Source organism: Aulonocara sp. 'chitande type north' Nkhata Bay, linkage group LG12 (genome assembly GCF_057382095.1).
Source record: "Aulonocara sp. 'chitande type north' Nkhata Bay isolate Kocher_YH1m ecotype deep benthic linkage group LG12, A_spYH_male_GT1.1, whole genome shotgun sequence".
NCBI lineage: Eukaryota > Metazoa > Chordata > Actinopteri > Cichliformes > Cichlidae > Aulonocara > Aulonocara sp. 'chitande type north' Nkhata Bay.
Genome location: NC_141355.1, coordinates 37,387,307 through 37,408,260, shown reverse-complemented (window position 1 = coordinate 37,408,260; position 20,954 = coordinate 37,387,307). Strand labels below are relative to the sequence as shown.

Below are 20,954 nucleotides of genomic sequence, written 5' to 3'. Positions count from 1 at the left end.
ATGGTTTCACGTCACAGCTGTGCCTGTCAGGCTTCATTTGTGGAGTTTCTCGCCTTCTTAATGAAGTTGGTACCATCAGTCGTGTTGTGCAGACGTCTAGAAGTCCCTATTTGACAAATGTTAGAATTTATATTATGGCAGGAACCAGTCAGCTAAGTAAAGAGAAACAACAGTTCATCATTACTTTAAGAAGTTCAAGGTCAGTCAGTCCAGAAAATTGCTAAAACTTTGAATGTGAATGTAAATAATCATGAAAATAAAGAAAAACCATTAAATGTGAAGCTGGTCGTGTATCTCACATGAATGGTGCTGAATTAGCCCCTCTGTAGTTGTACGTATGGTTGGAATAGAAGAAGCCACTAACTTTGAATGGATGATAAAACTCGACCAAACACACACTTTTCAATTATTTCTTCCACTATTTTCTTCTTTTTTACATATTGATGTGACATAAAAAAATTAGAAGAGAAACAGCAAAAAAACTATAAATCTGCCATATCAATGCTTTGACAAAAGGAAACATAAACTTCCTTTGCAAAAGTTCTGGTGTTGAAATTTGGCTCAAATTTGGACTCAAACCTTGTAAATATTTCTCCCAATTAAAATCTAAAAATGTTCTTTTTTTACATTTAATTAGCCTCTCCAGACTTTGTGGTCATGCCAAAATGTGGTCCAGGGGATGCGCAGTACCAGGAACTACCACAAAGGTGACTCGGGCAGATATTCAAATGCCCACCTGTGTGTCTGTGGACAGGGTGTGACAACATGAATAACATGGTACCAGTGCATTTGGCTTTAACTCTGGGAGTGGAAGAATGAAGCAGGCTGCCTGTGGGTGTGAAATCTGAAATACAGCACAGGCTGAACCACGTCACCACTTCACTGCGCTATTGCAGCAAGTTTCTGCCCTGTGTGATGCTCCTCTCACTGAAATTCTTGCAGCGTCACGCAGGAGCCGTGCAAGGCATCGTCAATATATCGACCTTTTATTTTGATCCATAGAATATAAAGATGAAGAATAACTAACTGAATCATGTGTTTTGACGCTGACAAAGCCAAATTTTTTAAGTCTAATCAAAGTGGAGTCATGCAGTGCTACATGGTCTCACCTCCTCCTCTCCTCCCCAGAAACCTCTGCGTTACCGCCGCGCCATCAGCTACGACAGTAAGGAGTATTTCATGCGTTTGCTGTCCGGAAACCCCGGCATGTACCAGCACTCTGTAGAGCACAGCACCGAGGGAGAGACCACGCACCAAGAGCTGGAGCACGGAGAGGACACCATCGCTAAAGTCAAAGGTAAAGAGACGGCACTGTGGCACTGATGCTGTTAGACGTAGAGTAAGATTCAGAGAAATCCTCATTTGGCCTTCCTTTCTAGTGTTTCATCTTCTGAATGGATTCAGGAGTTCTGTCCTTCTCTGTGGGCTGATTCGTTTCTATCTTAAGTAAGGAGGTGTTGCCTGTATGTAACACTGTGTTTGCACTGTGCTCCTCAGGCCTGGTGAAGGCTCCACTGAAGAGGTCTCGGTCCACAGCGGACGGTGCAGATGAGGACAGTCAGGACCAGCTTCAGGAGCAGCTATTAGAGTCAGGAGGCCCCGAAGAGGAGCAGAAGACTGACAACACGTCCCTGCTGAGACTCCTGGAGGAGGGAGAGAAGGTCAGTCCGAGGGAAGCACATAGATATGACTGGATAATTAACATAGTAGTAGAATCATAGTGTTTTACACCTGAGCGATTCCTGTGCTGCAGGTGGCGCATTTCAGCCAAATACACTGTTCAGTATTGACTGGGAACTTTGTGACGATTCATCAAATGATTGCACATAGTTGTTGCAGAATTGTGACACGGTGTCTTTAGCGAGTTTGGACTGGACATGTTTTCCCATTTCTCCAGTTTGTGCAGGAACATCTAATCTTGCTGCAGCAGTCAGATTTTTTCGCTTTGGCTAGTTGGCAGCGTGTGACAGAGAACTCTGGTTGTCTTTCCAATTCCTTTGCTTTACAGTCACACACGAGCAAACTGCATCTTAGATTTCTAAAGTTTTAGATTTCAAGTTTCACGTCCTCTGTTATTGACTTTATTTATGTGATGAGGTATTGCACTGCGTGTCCAGTCCCAGGATCTCATCTGATAAAAAGACCTTTTAAACAACACACACACACACACACACACACACACACACACACACACACACACACACACACACACACACACACACGCACACACAGTATAAAAGATATAACCTCCAGGTCTGAAAAGTGCCTTGAACCTGCATTCTTCCTGATGGACAGCAGGGGGCAGCCTCCCTGGTCCAAAAACAAGTGTGAATGTATAGCTCTATAGACTCGTGTTTGCTAATACCTCAGCAGCACCTTAATATTGAGTTTACTTCATGAACTATGGTTCCTTTTAGAGTGAAGTAGATGATAAAGCAGGTTAGGATTTAGGGCATGCCCACCTGGTGAATGACTGCCCTCTCACTGCCACGTTTCTCAGGCAGATCTCACTCATCGTTATCCAGTTTGAAAACACCAAGATGATGTGACGGTGGCTACCGCCGTCTTTTATATACAGTCTGTGAGCACACTACAAAATTATTCCTGGGACTTGTAGTTTTTAAGATATATTTAAGTATATATAAGCATACATAGTTGGATGAATCAGCTTTACTTTCAGGCACATGACATTTTCATCTATTTTCATCGCAAATTATTGTTTTGTTTTGTTTTTTGTTAACCTTAAAGTAAGAAGGCATCTGTTAAAGCTTTAAACTCCCTGCTTGATGTTACTGAAATATTGTGAGACCAAGGATCATTCCCACAGGAGTGACACTTGTGCAGGATTGTTTTATGTAGTATTTCTTGTCAAGGAGAACAAGCGTAAATGCATGTGCTACCTCGACGTATTGTTTCCTAGCGTTGAAGTTTATTTATAGCCGGGCATATCGGTAATTCTGTGACCTGCATTTTAAAATTCCAGGAACAGAGATGGTAAACACATTGACGAGCTAAGTCGAGGAGGTCACAGAGTCCGTGTCTTGGAGTGCTGGACGAAGACTGTGTATAAAAGATGGGCTTAGCCGCTGACGCATCGGTCATCTTGGCATTTTGAGACTTCTTACTGACGATTTGTTATCCAATCAGGAAAAGTGCTCGCTGAGGTCACAGAGTAGGGCAGCCTGTTCAGAGACTCCAATACAAACTGGTCTCTTTGCAGCCGGAGAAGTCGTCTTTGCTGCCCAATCAAAAAGCGAGTTTCTCTCTATACTGTCTGTCAAATAATAAGACCTGCATTAAACAAGCAAAATAAAAATGTAACCAGATATTTGTGACATTTCAAAAGGAAAAATTAGTGAATCAAAGCTTTTTAAGAAGAGGTTGGTCTGATCATGACGTACCTGTATCACCTTTACACGTCCCTGAGTTGCGCTTTCGAGATGTTTTGTCAGTTTTTACAAGAAAGATTAATTATTAGCTTTCTGGGCTCACGTGCCTCTAAATGACTGTAGTGTTTCTGCTCAGGTGGAGCATTTGATCAGAGGTTTTACTCAAAGCTACTTCTCCAGTGGAGAAAGTACACTCATTTACTTGTTCCATGTTCAGAGGAAATTCAGCTGGGGGGCTTTCCTTTGTGTAATTGACCTCTCTAAACTTTAGCTAATTAGCTGTTGTGCGTTCCAGATTCAGCACATGTACCGCTGTGCCAGAGTGCAGGGTCTCGACACCAGCGAGGGTCTGCTGCTGTTTGGGAAGGAGCACTTCTACGTCATCGACGGCTACACCATGACCGTGTCCAGGGAGATCAGGGACATCGACACGCTGCCACCCAAGTAGGTTCACGCCTCTGTATCCGTCCCTCACCTGACGGGGGACGCGGGATCGGCACTTTCTTTCTCTGAATAAAGGATGACATCATTCCCGTGGACGCTGCAGTGGAAATTTCTGCTGCTGGGATGATGTAATGCTGCCGATGGAGCATGCGCTGTGAAAGTCCGCAAAGCTCTTCTCATATTTATTGTTTTGTGGAACTTGCTCAGCCCGTTCCTTTGAGATGCTGCTGGAAAATAACCAAAAAAGGGAAAAAGGAGCAGATGTCTCCCAGACTTTGTGGTGTGTCCCTCGGGTTGTTTTGGTGTTTTTACCCCCCCCTAAGCTTCCCCACTGTCCTGTACCAGCACAGAGCTGAAATCATACGCCAATTAGCTGATGATTTATTCAAGACACGCTCTTTTGTTAGCTGAATGCTTTTTTGATTTCAACTCAACTTTGAAGTTTTTGGAGTGATTTAAAGATGCACTACCAGCTAGTTTGATCCATTACGGATGTATGTGTTTATTCATTCTCAGCCATGTCACGGGAATGTACCCACCGCAAACAGGGGATTAAAATTTTGAGTGGATCTTCTCTTGAGTGGGTTGTGTGTTTTTTCTCCAGTATGCACGAGGCCATCATCCCCAGAGGAGCGAGACAAGGACAGAGCCAGTTAAAGAGAACCTGCAGCATCTTTGCCTACGAAGACATTAAGGAGGTTCACAAGAGGCGCTACCTGCTGCAGGTCAGCATGCACGTGTCTCGCACACACACTGCATGCACCATTACATGCTTTCTTTTAATATAGGAACTGACAGGATAATTAAGTTGAGTAGTTTATAGGGAACTTACTTTGTTTTTCCTTTTTTCTGTCTTTTATACTATAACAGAGCTGGATGCTTCTATTAAACATGGCTTTTCAAGGTTTTTTTCTACTCTTGGCTCTGTATGATGTCATTTAATAAGTGCAGGCAAACAGAAGGAATCTGGCTTAAAGGGAAAGTAGAAGGAGCTAAAGTGAGTTTATGGGCTGGTGTTAGATAAATTAGGATCATTTTGAACAGTGAATCATGCAGAACTACTCTCTGAGTCCAAAAGTAAAAATATGGAGCTGGAAATGATGATGATAGATCATCTGTAAACGTTTTGGGCTATTTATTCACATTTTTTCCTGACTCTCATGTATGCCATCGTCTTCTTTCAGCCCATGGCAGTGGAAGTCTTTTCAGCGGATGGGAGAAACTACTTGCTAGCCTTCCAGAAAGGAGTTCGCAACAAGGTTTACCAAAGGTACTGAATACATATGTAAAGCAGCAGCTTCTTGACTCACATTTCAATCACAGAGTTTAATTAAACTTGTCATTTTGTGCTCTTTTCAACACTCACACGCTGCAAGTGATCATTTCTTACTGTTTTAGGAGTTGTTGTCAGGGTGGAGTTATTTTCAGTGATAATCTGGTTCTACTGGAGAGCAGTGATCAGCTGTGATTCAGTCTGTTGTCGTGATCTCTGTTGAGGAGAAGGATTTTGCCGAGATTGATGTTGCTGCTCATATAAAGCTTTTTTTCTCTCCCTGTAATGCCGGTATATCACCGTTGTTGTCAGGTTGCATGAGTCTCTGTGCGCTGTAAAGACATTAATAGGTGGTGTTTGATTCTTCTAGGTTCTTGGCGGTGGTGCCCTCGCTGGCTGACAGCTCTGAGTCCGTTTCAGGCCAGAGACCCAACACCAGCGTGGAACAAGGGTACATCCACCTTCACATCATATCATTTTTATAAATAATAGATTCTGACCTCTGTAGTTAAGTCTCAACACAATGACTCTACAAACGTAAAATCACGAGTGCATGATTAATAAAAGTCCACTGAGCTGTTTAAACGACTCATCCTCTCTGTCCTGGTTTGTGTCAGATCTGGACTTCTCAGCACGCTGGTTGGTGAGAAGTCAGTGACTCAGAGATGGGAGGTAAGAACCTGAATTTGTTAGTCTGACTTCAGATTTGAAGTAAAGCACACGGCTCAACAACATGTGTTTGTGTGCATTTGTTCTGTAGCGAGGAGAGATCAGTAACTTCCAGTACCTGATGCATCTGAACACCCTGGCCGGACGCTCCTACAACGACCTGATGCAGTATCCGGTGTTCCCCTGGATCCTGGCCGATTACGACTCAGAGGTGCCTGAAGATTTTATCTGCTGCTGTTTTAATGTTTCCGTGTCCACAACAGAAAATACCCCAGTTTTGATATGAATGCCACCGGGGGCAGTGCGGTGATTTCATGATGTTTGGGTTGCTTTTGGTCACCAGGAGCTGGACCTCACCAACCCAAAGACATTTCGTAACCTCGCCAAGCCGATGGGCGCCCAGACTGACACCCGGCTAACGCAGTACAAGAAGCGGTACAAGGACTGGGAAGACCCCAACGGTAAGGAAAGGAGACCATCAGATAACGTTTCTCTGTGAGCAGATATGTGTGTTAATATCATCTACAGACTTTTAGTACCACAAACTCGCTATGTGGGTCCTCCTGCCTACAGGAGAGGCCCAGAAAAAACATGCAGAGTGAACTGAACCTGAGCTGTCGTCACCCACCCAGCAGACGGGTGGGTGACGACTGTCTCAGACCCAGTGGGATTAGACTGTAACCTGCCAGCTCCTGAATGTGTGATGCTTCCTGCACCAGCATATTTTTTGTTGGAGTCATGTATAACATTTATTTAGATTTATTTCTGTACTAAATATGAAATTAAAAAAATACACGGTACTGGTCTATATCATTAAGCTCTTTTTGCCTTGCCAGGTGAAACCCCGGCGTACCACTACGGCACTCACTACTCGTCAGCCATGATTGTGGCCTCCTACCTGGTCCGGATGGAGCCCTTCACACAGATTTTCCTCAGACTTCAGGTTTGACGAGTTTCGACTCTACTGACAGTTCAGCTTGAAAACTAAAACATGTAATACAACTCCAACCCTCTATTCCAGGAGGGGTTTTTAAAAGTTATATATAGTTACATTTGATTTACTTATATTTTTTTTACATATTTTGCAGAATCAAGTCTTTCATTATAAGTTCTATTTTATTTGTTTAATTCAACTTTATTTCCAACTTTATATAGAAAAAGCTAAATGTCTTAGTTCCCCTCTTTTTGTTTATCTTGTTATGCCCCATAAAAGAGCAAGTCAGAAAACTCCAGAGGACAGTGAAACCACATTAATAACACAGTACTGGTATTGTTATTTTTTTGTTTGCTGGGCTCTCTTTGCATTTCCTGGGAGTTGTGCCTTCTCTACTTTTAATTCATAGAAATAATTCTTTTTGGGGGCTAAAGTGTGTCTTTGTGTGAATAACAGGGAGGACACTTCGACCTGGCTGACAGGATGTTCCACAGCGTTCGTGAAGCCTGGCTCTCTGCTTCCAAACACAACATGGCCGACGTCAAGGAGCTCATCCCGGAGTTCTTCTATCTGCCCGAGTTCCTGCTAAACTCCAATAACTTTGACCTGGGTCAGTATCAGAGTCACAGCTGATCGAAGCACTGTTTAAAAACTGACTGGGATCGTTCACTGCTTTGTTATTAATGCTTTTTCTTTTGCTTTTCATGCACCAGGTGCCAAGCAGAATGGGACCAAACTGGGTGACGTCATTCTCCCAACCTGGGCTAAGGGCGACCCCCGGGAGTTCATCAGAGTCCACAGAGAGGTAGGAGATCAGCTCTTCTTGGCTGGTTTTACTCTGAGTGATTTTGAATCCGCCCTCACGGTCGACGCGTCCTCTGTCCCGGCTGCAGGCGTTGGAGTGCGACTACGTATCGGCCCACCTCCACGAATGGATCGACCTGATTTTCGGCTACAAGCAGCAGGGCCCTCCGGCTGTGGAGGCGGTCAACGTCTTCCACCACCTCTTCTACGAGGGTCAGGTGGACATCTACAACATCAACGACCCGCTCAAAGAGACGGCCACCATCGGCTTCATCAACAACTTCGGACAAATCCCCAAACAGGTCAGACAGAAGCGTGTTCATTTTAACCCTTTTCTAAGGAGGGTGGATCCTCTTATTTTACCTGATCTGGTTCCTGTTACATTACAAACATTGATGCATTACAGACTCATTTAACGTGCTGTATACTACGGTTGGTTTCTTGCCTTTAACTGGGTTTCAGTAGATGTTGAAATATCGCTGTCGAATCATTGGTCGTTGATGTTTGTGTTTCAGCTGTTCAAGAAGCCCCACCCTCCTAAACGGGTACGCAGTAAAGCCAACGGCGACGTTGCCGGCGTTCCTCCGAGCTCCAACAGCGACAAGATCTTCTTCCATCACTTGGACAATCTCAGACCTTCTCTTGCACCAGTTAAAGGTACGCACGCACATCATGCGGTCAATTAATTGCTCACAGTGTTGCTCCGTAAACAGGATGCATGCGCTACTGATTGCTGTGTAAACAAAGCTTCGTGGGGTCTGTTTGCGAATACAAGGTGTGTAACTCCTTTAAATTCACACTTCTTCGTGCGTGCGCGTTGTTTTCCAGAGCTGAAAGACCCTGTGGGACAGATTGTGCCCACTGACAAGGGCATCCTCGCTGTAGAGCAAAACAAAGTTCTGGTTCCTCCCACCTGGAGCAAGACCTTTGCCTGGGGTTACGCCGATCTCAGCTGCCGCCTGGCTAACTATGACTCCGACAAGGTCAGTAGTGAGAAGTTATCCTGACAGCCAGTTCCTCATAGGTTTAAACTACTCAAACACCTTTTTATCTCCAGGATGTAGTCTCTATGTGTGAGTGACCCCCATCCTTTTTTTTTTTATAATTCAAGTATTTATTAGATTTTGCATTTTATAACAGCAAATACAGAGATGCAACAACCAAACGCAAGAAGCAAACAAACAAAAACAAACAAACAAAATAAATAACTAAAAAAATAATAATAATAAATAAATAAAAATAAAAAACAAACAAACAACAACAAAAAAACACAACGAAACAAAACAAAACAAGTGAGGTTTTAACATATGTTGTATTAAACTCAAATGTCCAAGTCAGGTAGACATGTAGGTGCAAAAATTGTCCCACTGTTCCAGCGCAGCTTCTGTCACATGATGTATTTTTCCCAGCATCTTTTCGCATGCAACATTCCCAATCATTCTGTCTTTCCACATTTTAAGCGTTGGAATATGAGAGTCCTTCCAGTGTTCCAAAATGACACGGGCACATGTTACCAATGCAGTACTTAACACTCTAAACTGGTGTTTACTTAATTGCGGCACCTCTCCTTTGTCTCCTAGTAAACATAATTTAGGTGATCTGGGTAGGTTACAAAGTGTCCCCCCCTGCAAATAATTCAGTACAGTGTTCCAAACTGGAAAAACCAGTGGGCATTCCCGGAGGGCATGTATCAGAGTACCTTTGGCTTGTTGGCATTTCCAACACAAGTCATCTCTACCAATCCCCATTCTATACAGCCTTGAAGGAGTATAATAGTATCTGTTAAGAATTTTGTATTGAATAAATTTTCCCCTGGCTTCCCTAATGTATAATCCATTGTTCGACAATATAGAATCCCATGTATCTTCATCCATTGTACGCCCTAGATCCCTTTCCCATACTTTTAGTGACCCCCATCCTTTTACAGATGTTGTGTTTGCCGACTTCTTTTCTCAGTAATTGTGGATTAAGTTCACCTAATTTAAAAATGAGCCACTGTACGTGTTTGCTACTCGTTTCACCTTGAGGATTCCTAGTAAACGTGGAAAAAAGTAAAGGCACCGTTTCCCCCTGCTGGTGTTTCACTAAAAATGCATTTTACATGAGATCTGCAGCCATTAAAGAAGCTTTTAAATCACTAAAGCTACATCTGATTTGTACTGTATATATTCTGTTTTCCTGCTGGCAGCTAGAAAGAAGACGTTCTTCAAGCTGAAACAGATTTAGATTTTAATTTGGTGACACTTTCTCATGCTCAGAAGCACCTTTTCATGTCTGACCCCAGCTGGGGTTTGCAGCTGGTTTTCTCCTGCCTGTTTTCTCAGTTTGTTGCCTCGTTGCTGCGTGTCTGCAAGAGTATTTGTCTAGACCCCAGACGGTGTCGTGATAGATAATTGGGAGGTGTCCTTCCTCTCTTACAGCCGCCTACATCATTACAAATACTCAGCTTCACCTGACTCAATTGATGCCTCTTGTTTAAATGCATCAGAATGAATAACCAATGAATGGAAAGCTTGAAGATAACAGTCCCGAGAACAGAAGCTGTTACTGTCGTGGATCTTTTCAGTTTTCCACAAACGGATTTGAATGCTCCATCTTGTTTCAGGCGCTGGTGGTGTACGAGTGTCTGTCAGAGTGGGGCCAGATCTTCTGTGCCATATGTCCAAACCCAAAGCTGGTTATCACCGGCGGCACCAGCACCGCCATCTGTGTGTGGGAGACGGGAACCTCAAAGGAGAGGGCAAAGTCACTTACGCTCAAACAGGTAAATGAACACAAAGAGACGCAGTGCAGGTTCGTGCAGCAGCTGCACTTCAGTCATCAAACTTTAAATTATCCTAAAGCAGAAAACATTTATAGAAACCTGGCAGCACTCTCAACTGTGCGAGGTCCAACCAATCAGAAGGCTAGGTCAAAGCTGAACACGGTGTGCTTCAGAGGAAGGATAGTGGACTGTTTCTCCTGTGACTGCCAAAGTTCATCAATGACAGCTTAATCCTTGTAGGGTTTAATTAGTTTGACCCATGAAATTAGTTTGATGGGTTCGTGTTTCTGCTGAGTTCATTCAGCACAAACGTTAATCTGCAGACTTTAATCTCCCCGCACACTAATGAAACGAGGAAATCCTGCATGTTAAGGTGTTTAAGTTTCTTGATGCCATTGCGTCTCCCGTGTCGTGTGATATCTTAGGCGCTGCTTGGCCACACGGACGCCGTGACGTGTCTGACGGCGTCTTCGGCGTACCACATTGTCGTCAGCGGCTCACGGGATCGAACTTGCATCATCTGGGACCTCAACAAGCTCTCCTTCGTCACGCAGCTCAGGGGGCACCGAGCGCCCGTCTCGGCTCTGTGCATCAATGAGCTGACGGTAAGTTTGTCCTCCGTCACACGTGGAACAGAGAAACTGTGGGTGTAGTTTGGATCGTTTACGACACGACGTGTGTTTGTGTTTGCACAGGGGGACATCGTGTCCTGCGCGGGCACCTACATTCACGTGTGGAGCATCAACGGCAGCCCCATCGCCAGCGCCAACACCTTCACTGGCCGCAGCCAGCAGATCCTCTGCTGCTGCGTGTCGGAGATGAACGAGTGGGACACGCAGAACGTCATTGTCACCGGGCACTCAGACGGCGTTGTGAGGGTGAGCTCGCGTGGATACACATCCCTCTTTAAGTTTATTAGTCGCTTGTTACAACTCAAACACGTGTTTTCTGTGCTGTTATAAAATGAGTAACAGTCGAGCATTATAACGACAGAACGCTTGTCATTTTTTTCACTTTTTAACTCTAAAAATATTAAATATTGTCTGTGTTATTGTGTAAACACTTACACTATTGTGTACTTCACACACATGAAGAGATGCCAAACTGCCTTTCATTGTTTTTGCAACAATGACAATAAAGAGCTATTCTATTTTATTCTATTCTATAAAAGTATTCCTTGTGCTAAATCTCACAGTTTTGGAGAATGGAGTTCCTCCAGGTACCAGAAACACCTGCTCCTGAGCCTGTAGAGCCAGATGTGCCTGACTGCTGCGCTGACGAGAAGATTGGTGAGTCCTAATAGAAATAAATGAGCTCATTGGAGCTGCTAGATTGAATCATCAGAACACAAATCACACAATGCATGTCACTATAAAAAATGTAGAAAGGTACAAACTTATCTTGGTCTCACAGAGGGCGGTGAGAGTCACAATGGTGATGATGACAGCAGTGAGTCGGATGCAGACGAGCCCAGTCTGAGCCAAGAGCCCAGAGCGCCACGCAACCCCTCGACAGGTGGAGGCAGCCAGCCGGGTAGCACCGTCCACAGACCCAGAGGTACTTAGATATAAGTTCGTGTTCATGGGGCGATTGTGACGATCGCTCAAGAGTTGGGAGTTCGCCTTGTAATCGGAAGGTTGCCGGTTCGAGCCCCGACAGTCTCGGTCGTTGTGTCCTTGAGCGAGACACTTCACCCGTTGCCTACTGGTGGTGGTCAGAGGGCCTGGTGGCGCCAGTGTCCGGCAGCCTCGCCTCTGTCAGTGCACCAGGGCTGTGGCTACAATGTAGCTGCCATCACCAGTGTGTCAATGTGTGTGTGAATGGGTGGATGACAGGTTGTGTAGAGCAATTTTTTTACACACCACTTCAGCCAAAGAACCAATGAGCTTTTGCGATGCTGAGCTGTCTGTCATCCATTTGTCCGTCCGCAAAAATTGCTACTCTTCCTGCAGTATTTTACAGAAGGTCATTCAACAAACACACACTGATCACCTAATGGGTCGTTGTGCTCAAAGTCAAGGTCACAATTGTCATTTTACCGACAATAACCTGTGAATTTTGATGGGCGTCAGCTGGATGAGCTACTGTGCTAATAACATTCTGGTTTTTAGATGGAAGGACCAGCTGTGCATGGCCCCAAAACATGAGAAAGGTCTTCACATCTCTGTAGATGAGGAAGAAAGCTGGATTAGTACAGCTCCCAGCTGGTGAACAAACCTCCCTGAGCACAGACCAGCTGTGTTAAAATCTGAATGAGCACACATTCAGATCCAGAACTAACACTAAAATTATCTTACGTGTAAGCAAAGCACAACACATGTTCACTTGTTTGCTACTGGAGTGAACAGCTCGCACTATTGTTAAAGGCGTAGCAGCGTTTTGCCCTCCATTGTCTATGTCAGTCAGACTGAAATCAGTCAATGAGGACATTCAGATTGAAAGATATCTCAGTTTCTGTTGTCAGGCAAGAGCAAAAAACTAAAACTTAAATCTTATCATCGGTGTCAGCTGAACTGTGGTGAGCAGCATGTGCTGCGTTGCTCTCATTAGCTGCTGCGCTCTGATGCTCACTTCCTGAAGAGCGTGAGATCAGCAGCGGCTCCGCTGTGAGGCTGAAACATCGAATCCAGAATCTCTGGTCATAGAAATAGAGCAATAATACGACCCCTGTAGATTACCAACACTGATGTTTGTTTTTACTTGTTAATATAAGAACCTTAGTTTGATAAAAGTTATTGTTCCTGCTAATTTTCCATTGATTAATACCCTTAAGGTCCGTCGGCCCGAGCAGGAGCATCTTGGTCGATGGACAGCGGCTCTGACGATTCTCACCGCTGGTCAGACACCCTCAGCATCGACGAGAAGGACGGATTCGTGTTTGTAAATTACTCTGAGGGCCAAACTAAAGGTGCTCACCCAGCTCACTCAGGCCAGGGCTCAGTGCCTCAGCCGCTGCATCCCTCCACCATGGAGGCACGGACATATAACCAGCTCAGGGCAGGTGGGTGTCCAGCAGCTGCAAAAACCACGCTGTGTTTTCATGTTCTAAGTGATTATTCTGCCATTGAAGGGGAGACGACAAATAGATAGGATTAGTCTGCTGATCTAATGACTCACGTTAAAATGTTGCTAGTTAAGTGTTTGTTTTTGTGCGTTCACAGGCTACAGATGGGAGCGCCAGCTGGTCTTCCGGAGTAAGCTCACCATGCACACGGCTTTTGATCGCAAGGACAACGCTCACCCAGCCGAGATCACTTCCCTCGCCATCTCCAAGTAAGAGAGCCGGGTCGAACCAAACCGACAAACAGGAAATGAGTTTCTTTTTGTAAACGCTCGTATTCCTTTGGCACATCTGAAGAATGTCTTGTTTTGAAAATATATTATTCAGTCCAAGCAAATATTTTTGAAAATAAGATATGAAATTGTTTTGTTTTTCTCTTTCTTCCCTCCCGCTTTGGGCTTTCCTCTCTCCAGGGACCACAGTAAAATCCTGGTAGGTGACGGCCGTGGCAGAGTGTTTAGCTGGTCGGTCAGCGACCAGCCCGGCCGTTCGGCAGCAGACCACTGGGTGAAGGACGAGGTGGTGGACAGCTGCTCCGGCTGCACGGTTCGCTTCTCGCTTACTGAGCGACGCCACCATTGTAGGAACTGCGGACAGCTCTTCTGCCAGAAGTAAGATCATTATTCTGCAGTTTTTCCACCTAAGCATGCTTTTATATGTCATTGTCATATCAGAAAGTGTCAGAACAAAATACCATTATAGGTATAAATAAGTATATCCAGACTCAATGTAAGTTTCAGAGATGCAAAATTAACCATTACCATTTCTTCTGGTACCAGTATCAGCACACTACCAGTACATAAATTCTAATTAAAGTTCTTGAAGTTTTAATGGAAGTAACAGTGCTTACATGCTTTAACCCACACAGGTTTTTTTTTTTTATTGCACTTCGTTTTTTTTTACCTCAGCCTTGTCAGATTTTGGCTCTGGTGTTCCTCAAGGCTCGATCTGGGGTCCTTTGTGTGTTTTTGCTGTGCACGCTACCATTGCACAGCAACAGGCTGTGCATTTTGCAGCTCACTTTTTCCAAGTTTCACTATCTCCAGCAATCACCCGCTGGAGGTTGCCAAGGGGTTGCTGTCAAGTCTCTGGGCCTCTCTGAGGTTTCTGAGATCTTATGCAAATAAAATATTTCATTCTCTGATTTTGTGTGAGTTTAAAAAAGATTATTGGGGTTGTTTGTTTGTTTCTAACGGTTTAAATCATGGCTCACGTCAGTGAATGTGTTAAAATACTCAGCATCATCTTCATTTCTCTTCTGCACTGTGAAAGAAATTCCCCCTTATCTCCCCCCGTGTCACAGGTGCAGTCGCTTCCAATCAGAGATCAAACGGCTGAAGATCTCGTCACCTGTGCGTGTTTGTCAGAACTGTTATTACAACCTCCAGCATGAGCGAAGCGTCGAGGACGGCTGCAGAAACTGAGCTCCACGTCCACCCGCCGCCAGCCCCAAAACAAGCCCCTCCTGAGGACCCGGGAAGCATTTCATTCCTCTATCCGACTTCCCTCTGCATCTCCCGAAACTCCTTCCCCTTTAAACCCTCAGTAACCACGTGCACTGTACCGCACTGACAGGGTGTCGCAGGAGGGAGCGACTCAAGTACGGCGGCGGAGCTCAGCAAAGGAGAAAGGATGTGAACGAGGACAACAGGTCACAAAGAACATGGAAAGAAACTCAGTCCCCACTTTTACCACCGGCACTCACCTGGAGCGGAGGGAAAAAACGCAGCACGCACGAATCAGTCATCCACCATCTTTGCTTAGAGATCGAGAAACAGGCAAAACTCCTTCAGCTTTCACAGCAGGATGATAAAAGACAAAAACTTGTTGATAGTGTAAATAGGTATCACGGCCTTTTTAACTCTAAAAGGAGCAAACACAGAACAAAAGATAAGGTCAATGAAGTAAAAAGAAATGCCTGTAACATAGCGTTGTGACTAACCACTCCTGGCTTTAAAAAAACAGAAAAACGATTGTGTGTAGTCTGCGTCACGAGTCACAGCGAGAGTAACACGGAGGGAGGGAGATGAATGTCCATAATTAATGTCTCTGGGTTGACCGTACTAGTGGGTCTAGTTATGCAAAATGACTTCTTTATAATTTCCCGATCGTTTTGTTGTTTACAGACCTGTGATTTATTCTGAGTGTCAAACCGTCGCCACGCGGACAGAGAGGTTGACTCTCTGATTGTCGTTTCCTCTTTTTTATTGCCAAACTGTTTTCTCATGTCAGTTATGATGTTTAATTTTTAACATGTCATCTGTTCAGTCCTTTTTTCCCATTTGGAGATTATTTTTTTTAATTTTAGTTACTGCTGCTTTCTGAAGACTACAAACTTTATCGTGTTCAGTTTGACTTTGATCTTTCTTGTTAGAACCATATCACTCCTTTCATTTTGTGGTTCCTTCTGCATTATTATAATTTGTTATTAAGAGAGAGAAAAAAATCGGGTTCATCTTGTGTAAAAAGGTTAAAAGTAACGCACATGCGTCCCGTAACTGCACATTTAGCGTCCATCGTGTCCTTTCTTTTTTGACCGTACAGCTTTAAAGCAGCTTCTTGAATGCACACTATAAAGGGACTTCCTCATGAACTGTGTTTTGTTTTTTTATTTATAGTGTTGGTTTCTATTGAGGATTTGCTGGATTTTTACTCCCCTGTGGCATTATCACAGCAGCTCTCAACACTCGTTATCCTCACTCGCTGGAGCTGCAGCCAAGCACCTTTTTAAAGAGATGTTTCAGAGTATATGTGGACGTTGGAGGAGGTGTAAATAGTCACGTAGGCCGTTGGACTTTTAATAAATCTTGGCGTGTTTTGTCTTTAAAGGTAAAGACTAGGCCAGACAGACTTGCAGAGTATTCTTGCTTCGCTTTTCTTTAGCATATTTTACAGTTGGGTAAAGCTGCAGGAGAGCGAGTCTGTAGGTTTCTTTTCCTACCATTATATCAGTGCTATGACTTCATATTCCATCCTTGTTGCTCCTGCAGTGGATTTTGATGTGACACTTTAGACTGAGAGCATAAAATGAACCTCGTGCCCTTCAGTTCTTGACGTTAATAAACCTTTTGACTTGATCTAACTTGATTGTAGAGTTGATTAATTTAATGTTTTTCAGACGTCTAAATTCATTTGCAGCTTAACTGTTTAAATGTAAAAGGACTTGGATTGTTGCACTAACATAACACGGGACAAACTCAAACCTATGGGGTGTCATTTGTGCCATCAGATTAGTGACTGTCACTTTAACAGTGACCAAAGAACCCCAACAATCAGATGTGACTCCCTGTGAGCAAGAACTTGGCGAAAGTGGAAAGGAAAAACTCCCTTTTACCGGAAGAAACCTTCAGCAGAACCAGGCTCAGGGAGCAGCGATGGTTATCTTATTACTTGAGACCAGAAATTAAAATGACTTGATTCTTCATTTCATCTGAAAAGGCAGAATGTGAAGTACTCAAAGGAGTTCAAACACTATAAAAACATGTTTCTCTGCCCCGCTGAGACAGCGATATCAGAGGTTTTATCTGCTTTCATATTGTTGAATGTAACTTGATCTTTTGACAACACAAATCCATGTTTGGCTCTTTCTGCGTTAAAGACCGCACATCTCCTCTCCCCTCACTCGGTTTGTGGTTCTGTGGGCAAACTGTGCATTCAAGAGCTGCTTTCTTTCTTTCTTTGTACGTCCCACAAGTCTTCAGGCATTTAATGTTCACCCTCACCGCTCCTTGTAATAATAATAATATGCACTCATGTTATTGTCCTCCTTTATATCATTCTGCCTTTCTGTACTGTAACTTAGCGTGCAATCATGCCATCCAGCTGAAACGGCCGAGTCGGCTTCTATCAATCGAGGATTCCTTTTGCACCTTCACGTGTACAAAAAGAGGAAAAAAACAGTCAAGTTTTTATCGAATGCAGATTTTCGTTTTAACTGAAAGGTGCATTTCACAGCGGATAAATGAACTGTACAAAGTATTTATGCAATTATAACTGGGTTTAGATTTTCTTTTATATATAATTATTGTGATTTCAGCAAGTTTTGTTACTTGTTGCATGTCTATTAACACAGCTGACTTTCTGTGTCAGTGCATTGTACATGTTTGGCATTAGATTATCTCTCTTTTTTGCTGGATTTATTCTTTTTTTGTTTTTCTTTGAGGCATTGTTTGACCGGTCATACCGAGCGACAGGTTTGTGTACAAAGCCGCAGATCATGACCCCGACTCTGGGTGGACTTTTGTACTCTTTATGGGGGAAAAAATAATTAAGGATTAATCGAAAGCAAAAAAAGAAAGGGAAAAAAAAAAAGGAGAAATCTGGATTATTTTGGTGGTCTTGTATTAGACTGCGTTACTACAGTATCTGGTGTGCAATCTGTAATAGCTGAATGTTCCTTGTATATTTGTGTTCACTACATCCTACGAGAGAAAAAACCCACAGTAGAGTAACCTCCCCGTCCCAAAATGTTACAATAATGCAATAGATCTGGTACTTATTCTTTTTCATTTCATTTCAATAAAAAATTGCTGTTTCCCACCAAAGGCATTTGCTTCGTTTCTAAGTTACAGCAACGTCTGAGCTTCTTAACATTTAAAAGATTTAATGACCCTACGCATCCATGACACGCTACTTTCACAGAGGTTAGACAGATCAGTCAGGTTTTTCTTTTTCTACTTTTGGTTCTGTGTGATGTCAGAGGGAGAGGATATGCCTAATATGGTCATGTATTAGGCTACGTTCACACTGCAGGTCTTAAAGCTCAATTCCGATTTTTTGATCAAATCCAATTTTTTTTTGTCTGCTCGTTCACACTACAAATAAAAAGTGACAGCAAACGCGCTCTAGTGTGAACGCTCAAAGCGGCCGCATGCGCAAAAGAAGACGTCACACACAACGCACTCTGTTTAGACCCAGACCAAACCGTATTGTTTGACTGATGGCCTTAATATAAAGACTTGTTTCAGACTTTATGTTTCCCAATTTTGCTTTAAGTTATAAAGTTATTTTGTTTTTTACATTTGACCTAATAATGACCCTTATTGCTGTTTTAGAGGAGCGGTGCTTCAAAGGATAGTTGCAGATTTCTGTCAGAATCTGCAGATTATACAGTACAAATAAAATGTTCACGTTTCTCCAACGTTGTCTTCCCAACACTTTCACTAACATCTACGCTGGATGGCCAGGAAGCGTTCACGATGTCTTCTCCGGCGCGGATAATTGGCGTCTGTCTTGTGTCAGTGATGTAAAAGACGGATTTAATGCGACAGGACCGTTCAAACAGCAGTCGCTTTCTAAAACATCAGATATGTATCGGATTCAGCACCACATACCAAAGTGACCCAGATCGGATTTGAAAATACCGGATTTGTGCCGTTCACACTGTCACACCATGACCGGATATGGGTCGCATAGGGTCAAAAAAGTCGGATCTGATGCGCTTTCGCCTGCAGTGTGAACGTAGCCTTAGAGAGCCAGTGTGAGCCAAATCCTGGACAGGAGAAACTGAAAAAAATTCCCATGATACACTGAGTGCATGTCTTTACTCCCAGCCTTTCACTCGTGCTGTGTTTATGTGCTGCCGTGTTTTTTCCAGTTCTGTTTACTCTCCTTTAATTTGTGTTTTGTCCGGTCTGATGTCAAAGGTCGCCCCATGCTTCTCTTTTCTCTTCTCAGTCCCCAGGAACAGCAAACAGCAGTGCCTGCCTGAGCTATGTTCATTTCCTCTTGGTGAGGTCTTTTCCTGTTCTGGAAAAGAGGAGTTCTTCCTTCCCGCTGTTGCCAAGTGCTGCTCATAAACTAAGAACTAAAACTAAGTTGGTAGAAAAAATACATATGAACTAGACTTGCGACTAGATGACTTTTAGTCTTTGCAATTTGGTCACATTTGTCAGCAGAGGCGGCACTCAGAAGCTTTGATGCAGAGCTTTATTAAGTCTACATGACTGTCAGTTGAGTCTTGTATTGCTATACTGCACTCTCCTAAACTTGATAAATAGCACCTAGAATAAAGGAAAGAATAAATAAGGTCAAAGTAACAGTGAAATAATAAAAAATAAATGATTCAATGTGATCAGATTATTTGACTTTGCTAATGGTTATTGTTATTCCTGTTAAGAATCTGAAGTAATTAAACAGCCATATGGTTTTAAATGTACTCACTATTGCCTTTTTTCCCTCTTCTGGCCCATTTTGAATCATGATCTTGGCCCATATCTTGTAAATAATTTAAAAGAAATTCATTTTCAAAATTAAGCTGCTGATGAAGCTTCAAGTTCAACAAATAAAACATCAGTAGAGCAAAAATAAATTAATGGCATCTCTTATTAATTACGTAATTTTCTGCTTGTGATGATAAGAATTGTGATTAAAGGATTGAGAAGAGCATTAGAGTTTTAATACATGTTAAAATATAGAAAGTAAACGTGCTGTTGTGATCTGGTGCTAAAACGGTGACCTGAGTGGGACTGAGGGAGTGAAACTAACTTGATTTGTTCGGGATAACAACGAGACTAAACAGGACTGACTGCGGTGCTGAGCTTTATTTTACTGAAATCGGTGATTGGCGGAAAAAAATGTTTCTTTTAGCGAACCAACAGCACTTTAAAATTACTTTTAAAAAAAAGGGATTTGTGTTTAAATATTTGTTTTAAGTTGTGCCGAGTGCATTTAGTGAACTGAGCAGAGGAAATAACACCAGCGGGGGTCTCCACAAAAATAGTGCAGGCAGGGGTGTGTCTAAGTGAGGACCCCGGTGCTCACTGGTCGTAGATTACCGCAGCATGTGGCAGAGCTGGTCAGCCCGTTATGGACTGACTGAGAGAGAGAGAGAGAGAAAGAGAGCGTGCGGCACCGCAGCAGACCTGTGTAAAGGCAGACAAACGCACAACGGAAGTCTCGGTGCTTTTACTTCAAAATAAAGGCTCGACTTTAAATGAGCGTCACCTACAGGCTTTGTGTGAGGGTTTTTATACTTCTCCGAGGTTTGACTTCAGCTAATATTTGTACTACTAGGATTTCTCCAGGGGTAAACATGAAATGCAGGGTGTAGGCTTGGTTTACTTTGGAGTCTGCTTATCTTTTTCTTGAACACCCATAAAGTTTCCATAGGTTTCTGCAGGTAATTCTATATAATCCATGGAGTGCTTTGAGTGCTCAAGTTGACTGTAAATATGATATTTAATTTCATTAAAGAAAAAAAAAGAGTTTTGGACAATCTTTTTGATCTGTGCTTCTAAAGTGAGCTCTGAAGTTAAAAAATGAGGATCTTTGACTAGAAATAGATCCAGTATAAAAACAACAGTTTGGGCAGATCTGTGTTGGGTGAACTCATGTTGACATAACAGAAGACCGAAAGTCCAAAGAAAAATACAAAAATATCTGGAAGAAGAGGCACAAGAAAGGAAGAGAAGGACCAGGGGCTTAAGGAGCAGATGTGGAAGATAAAGTCTAAAGTGGTCCCGGTGTTTACAGCAGCATTAGGAGCTGCAGTGGCTCCAGCAGATTCCAGAACTTCTCTGCACAGAAGAGTGGGAACTGTGCAGAATCATCAAACCCCTGCTAGTAGAGGAACCGAGCTTGAGGATCACAAACATAAACTCCAAGGAGGGAAAGAG

The 20,954-nt window shown here is 43.2% G+C and overlaps 1 protein-coding gene across 8 annotated transcripts in view; it reads left to right on the top strand.

The window, feature by feature from the left end:
- The window catches only part of wdfy3 (WD repeat and FYVE domain containing 3), a 120,867-nt gene extending 102,985 nt beyond the window's left edge, over window positions 1-17,882 (top strand). For all 8 annotated transcript variants that reach the window (XM_086315479.1, XM_086315480.1, XM_086315484.1 and 5 more), the window contains 24 exons: window positions 1,129-1,297; window positions 1,498-1,661; window positions 3,685-3,833; window positions 4,438-4,558; window positions 5,018-5,103; window positions 5,477-5,557; window positions 5,724-5,778; window positions 5,867-5,986; window positions 6,119-6,236; window positions 6,612-6,718; window positions 7,166-7,319; window positions 7,423-7,514; window positions 7,603-7,815; window positions 8,029-8,170; window positions 8,342-8,496; window positions 10,119-10,277; window positions 10,703-10,882; window positions 10,973-11,155; window positions 11,473-11,566; window positions 11,691-11,834; window positions 13,051-13,278; window positions 13,439-13,550; window positions 13,752-13,949; window positions 14,642-17,882. In XM_086315479.1, coding sequence (XP_086171605.1) covers window positions 1,129-1,297; window positions 1,498-1,661; window positions 3,685-3,833; window positions 4,438-4,558; window positions 5,018-5,103; window positions 5,477-5,557; window positions 5,724-5,778; window positions 5,867-5,986; window positions 6,119-6,236; window positions 6,612-6,718; window positions 7,166-7,319; window positions 7,423-7,514; window positions 7,603-7,815; window positions 8,029-8,170; window positions 8,342-8,496; window positions 10,119-10,277; window positions 10,703-10,882; window positions 10,973-11,155; window positions 11,473-11,566; window positions 11,691-11,834; window positions 13,051-13,278; window positions 13,439-13,550; window positions 13,752-13,949; window positions 14,642-14,762 — 3,345 coding nt within the window. In that variant the 3' untranslated portion in view covers window positions 14,763-17,882. The remainder of the gene's footprint in view (window positions 1-1,128; window positions 1,298-1,497; window positions 1,662-3,684; window positions 3,834-4,437; window positions 4,559-5,017; window positions 5,104-5,476; window positions 5,558-5,723; window positions 5,779-5,866; window positions 5,987-6,118; window positions 6,237-6,611; window positions 6,719-7,165; window positions 7,320-7,422; window positions 7,515-7,602; window positions 7,816-8,028; window positions 8,171-8,341; window positions 8,497-10,118; window positions 10,278-10,702; window positions 10,883-10,972; window positions 11,156-11,472; window positions 11,567-11,690; window positions 11,835-13,050; window positions 13,279-13,438; window positions 13,551-13,751; window positions 13,950-14,641) is intronic.
- Window positions 17,883-20,954: the final 3,072 nt, after the last annotated feature.